The sequence below is a fragment of the Strongylocentrotus purpuratus genome, unplaced genomic scaffold (assembly GCF_000002235.5).
Source record: "Strongylocentrotus purpuratus isolate Spur 01 unplaced genomic scaffold, Spur_5.0 spur5_scaffold_16, whole genome shotgun sequence".
Taxonomy (NCBI): domain Eukaryota; kingdom Metazoa; phylum Echinodermata; class Echinoidea; order Camarodonta; family Strongylocentrotidae; genus Strongylocentrotus; species Strongylocentrotus purpuratus.
This window is the reverse complement of record NW_022145601.1, coordinates 27,460,227-27,464,724: the sequence shown is the minus strand read 5'-3', so window position 1 is coordinate 27,464,724 and position 4,498 is coordinate 27,460,227. Positions and strand designations below refer to the sequence as shown.

Sequence of the window (4,498 nt, the reverse complement as noted above, 5' to 3'; positions counted from 1 at the left end):
TGAACCAAATTCAGAAGAGGTTATGACTTTTAGTATTGCTCGAAACGATTAACTTACCATTGCAATATCATCAACTTTCACTGCGACTGGGAGTTCGTCATCAGTAGATGCTGCAATGAGAATATCGAATATGTCAATCTCTTTTATTCTCTTTTTTTCTTCTTAAAAACTCATCGGATCTTGGTGTTGAAATGACACGACCTCTATCTCGTTTAAGTGAGGATTTACAAACTACCTTCCGTTAAACACCAATTTCACCCGCCCCCCCCCCCCCCCTGCCTTTTAATAATCGTTAAGGATTCCTCTTTATATTTGAGAATGCCATCTATTTCATTCATGTATTTACCGCGAACGCAGCAGCATAATTTTCGAAAACCTTTGGTCACTGTCTTTCTGAATCGACCAAAGAATCGACGCCTTCTCATAGACTGATTTGGCATTGTGAAGCAAGCAAGATGTACAGACATCTGAATGCGAATGGAATTCAGTAAAGAATGGAGCGTTAGCAACACATTTTCTTGAAACGTAAACATAGCGGCGCGTAACGCATTGTGATGTCACATGAGTGGTTACCGCGCGCTGATTGGATGGAAGTTTGAGCGATGCGCCGGTATCATTGTGATGTCACATCTTAATGCTTGGAGAGTTTACGCATTGACCCACATAAGTAGAGGCGCTTGCCTTTGGACGCGAGAAAGCATTGTGTCGTCACACCTTTTTTTCGGTTGTAAGATTGCGCGTTGCCCTGTATAGCGCTCGTTCGTTCGTGTCTCCTTAGATCAAGATAGTAATGTAAAGTTCCTTAACTTAGAAGTAAATTAAATTAAATTAAGTTCTTCCATCGCTCGATTGCTGCAATGGCCGTTTCATTAACAAGGGACAGGTCTTCATCTGTGCAACCCGTTCCGCCGCACTGCAAGAGGTGGTCCATCGTCTGAGTCTCTCCGCAGTCGCAGAGAGTATCTCCTTCATGGGCATAGCCCCATCTTGCCATATTGACCTTACACTGTCCCATTCTCGTCCGCATTCGATTTAGGCATTGCCACTCCGGCCACTTCAGGTTAAGACCTTTGATGAGTACGGGCTTGACTGATGGTGGAGGATTCTGTTCAGGTGGTGGGACAGAATCGAGGAAGCTGTGTCGGGATATAAGTCGTTTGTGGGGTTGTAAGTATCCGTGTAGCATGTGTCTGTCATCTGTCGCCTGCTTCATCCGTTCCTTTAGGCAGGTGTTAGTGCGCCTTTGGTTAGGAGATCCAATGCCAGCGAGGTGATATATCTCCTCAACTTTTGTTGGTTTCAGACATCCTGTTATCTTTCGATATGTGTTATTGAGTGTGGTGTCAAGCTTCTTCACATGGGCTGATCTGCTCCAAACTGGGCAAGCATATTCTGCGGATGACATGCATAGAGCAACAGCTGCACTTTGTACAGTTTTGGGGTCAGCGCCATAGTGTGAAGATACTAGCTTCCCGATGATGGCATTTCGAGATTCTACTTTGCCTATTGTCTTCTCGATATGTTTCTTGAAGGATAAAGTGCGGTCAAGTTTTACACCTAAATACACTGGATGCTCGCAGTGGTTAAGTTGCACATTGTTCCACTTTAGCTTCAGTTCTCTCTTTGCCTCCCTGTTCTTCAAGTGGAAAACACACACCTGAGTCTTGGATGGGTTTGCCCGTAGGTAGTTTGCTCTGTAGTACTCCGAAAGGCTTGCGAGCGCTGTGTTGAGATGGAGTTCAACAGCTTCGAAGGTACTATGCTGGGCTGTGATGCAGGTGTCATCTGCATAGATGAAGTTTCGAGTGTTCTCTGTTGAAGGGATGTCAGCAGTGTATATGTTGTAGAGTGTTGGCGCCAGGACGCCACCCTGGGGGAGACCGTTTTTCTGTTTCCGCCATCTGCTCTTCTGCCCATCCAGTTCGACAAAGAAGCGTCTGTTCTGCATCATCTTCTGAATGAATCTGGTGAGTTTGAGGTCATTTGTGATGTCATGAAGTTTTGTCTGTAGCCTTCGGTGATTGACAGTGTCATAAGCCGCAGATAAATCCACAAATACTGCACCTGTGATGAGGTTGTTCTGAAAACCGTCTTCGATGTGTTGGGTCAGGTTGAGAAGTTGTCCCGTGGTGGATTTTCCTGGTCGGAAACCTGCCTGCTCACAGTTCAGTTGGCTGTCAACGTGAGGCCCAATTCTGTTGAGAATAAGGCGTTCAAGCAGCTTGTATGTTTGGCACAGGAGCGAGATCGGTCGAAAGTTCTTGGCTTCGTTCGAGTCCTTTCCTGGCTTGAGGATAGCGACGACTTTGGTTCGGAGCCACTGTTTTGGGACACATGTGTTCTCGATGCAGTTGTTAAACATGTCTAGCAGCCATTTCTGTGCTACAGAGCCCATGTGTTTGATCTGCTCCGATCTGATGTCATCGATGCCTGCCGCCTTGTTGACGTGTAGCGTGGAGATACCTTTCTGTAGTTCTTCTTCAGAAATAGGTCTTGTGAAAAGAGACATGTTCTGGTCAACTCCAGGTAGTTTGTGCCTGTGTGAATTAGTCGTCTTGGGGGCCTTTCCATTTTTCAACAGCTGATTTGCTACTTCGTCAGCCGTAACATTATAATGCTGTTGAGCTCTGGTGCTGTCAATTCCGAGCTTGCGTATGGTGGCCCACGCTTTCCTGCTGCTGTGTCTTAAGTCTGTTGTTTCAATCATGTGCTGCCACATCTGCCTATGTCTTTGAGATATCCTTGATATAAGCTCTTCTCCAAGGTTGATGGTATCCTCTGAGAAGGCATCTGTGTCGTAGGCTGTGGTGTAGTTTGCCAGAAGCTGACTTGATTCCTCATCGATGCCTGGAATGTATGTCGTGCGGCAGCCTCTTGGGATATGTGTACGTGACACCTTCTTGACTATATCTATGAAGGATTCATAGTTCTTTGGATCTGCAGGGAGATGTGTTAGGGCATGATCAAGGTGTTCGGTGAAAGCAGGCCAGTCTGCCTTAGCAAAGTTGAACCTGCGCTTGAACGGGGTCTTGTTTGGTGTGATAACTGCAGTCAGTTGAATGCCGATGGGTCGGTGTTGGGATCTTGGAATCGGCTCAGCTACAAACTTACGACTGGTGGGAGCAAGCAGCCTGCTGCAGAAAACTAGATCCGGGTTGTAACGTCTCTTCCAGCGGGCACTGGCGAAAGACTTTGGGAGCTTTGGATCGTGGATTAGTTTTAGGTCGTTGTTTTGGGCCCATGTTTCAACTAGTGCTCCATCATCTCCAGTGGTATCATATCCCCATTGCGTGCTGTGGCTGTTGTAATCGCCAATTACAATATGCCTATTGGTAGTGGTGGAAGGATACGAAAAACTTATGTTTGGTGGCTTGTAGATGGAGGAGATCGTTAGTCCTTTGATTGTCACATTCAGCACTTCGATGTCGTTATTGTGGGTATAGGATGTAGAATCCGGTCTGATCTTCTCGTTCATGAAGATAGCACTTCCATATTGGCGATGTGGCCGCTCGATGGCAAGCTTCATACCCTTGATCTTGGGCCGTGGATTGTCGCTGCCGCGGTGAGTCTCTTGAAGACATAGCACATCGCAGTTCATTTGTTTGCACATATGTGCAAGGACTTCCTCCTTGGCATCTGATATACCTTCGGCGTTCCATGATAGCACCGTCAGGGCCGGTCGTGAGAGGGGTCCCTCAGCGGAATTGCTCTGGGATGCTGCTCTATTGGGCATTTTCATTATGTTATGTTGGTCTTGATCTTAATCGTAATCTTAATATTACTCTAAGTCTAAGTCTAAATTATTATTATTCTCAATCTTAATCTTAATCTTGATCTTCGAAGTAGTTGCTACAACCGGCCGTGTCAGACACGTTGCCCCGGGGTGCGAGATAGGACTCTTGTTGCGTGCCCCTGAAGCGCTGATTTGTTTTCTTCCCGGGAGGGGGGATGCAGGAGGGACTGGAACGATGGTTGTTTTAATGTAGGCAGGGTGGGATATGTCATGCTTAAGACTGACAATTATGTTGTTTTAAAGCTGGAAAAGAAGGTGCATTTCCAGATACCAAGGGGGTGGGGGTGACATTTTTGATATCTGAAAGGATAAAGATTACCATTTAGTCTCCTTAATTCGCTTTGATATTACATTCGAATGAAGCAGAATGAACCGAATCAGTTTCTTTTGGTGACCGCTTCGTTCTTTTGTATAGCACCCATTGATGAGATCATCATGGCTTTGATCTGGTCGCTCATTCGACTTTTTTCCTTCTTTAAAGTACACTTTAGCAAAGTTGGGCCGCAGATCATATAATCCCTTTGAAATAAACCAACGTGATCTAGGCACACAAAAAATATACAACCAGAGCAGAGTTAAAACAGTATCTGCTCTTTCATAGATTTACAGCAGGCAATATTCTATCTTATATAAGTCATTTTAAATCAGCTACCGTTAAGTCGTTTAACATTCGCCTGTCCGGCATGCATCATCAGCGGATGGTTA

General features: G+C 45.6%; 1 protein-coding gene across 1 annotated transcript; it reads right to left on the bottom strand.

The window, feature by feature from the left end:
• Positions 1 to 421: 421 nt before the first annotated feature.
• LOC115924727 lies at positions 422 to 3,733 on the bottom strand. The gene is made up of 2 exons (XM_030987504.1): positions 915 to 3,733; positions 422 to 467 (listed from the first exon to the last, which is right to left on the bottom strand). Exons 1-2 carry the CDS (start codon positions 3,731 to 3,733, stop codon positions 422 to 424), a joined length of 2,865 nt encoding a protein of 954 aa, XP_030843364.1.
• Positions 3,734 to 4,498: the final 765 nt, after the last annotated feature.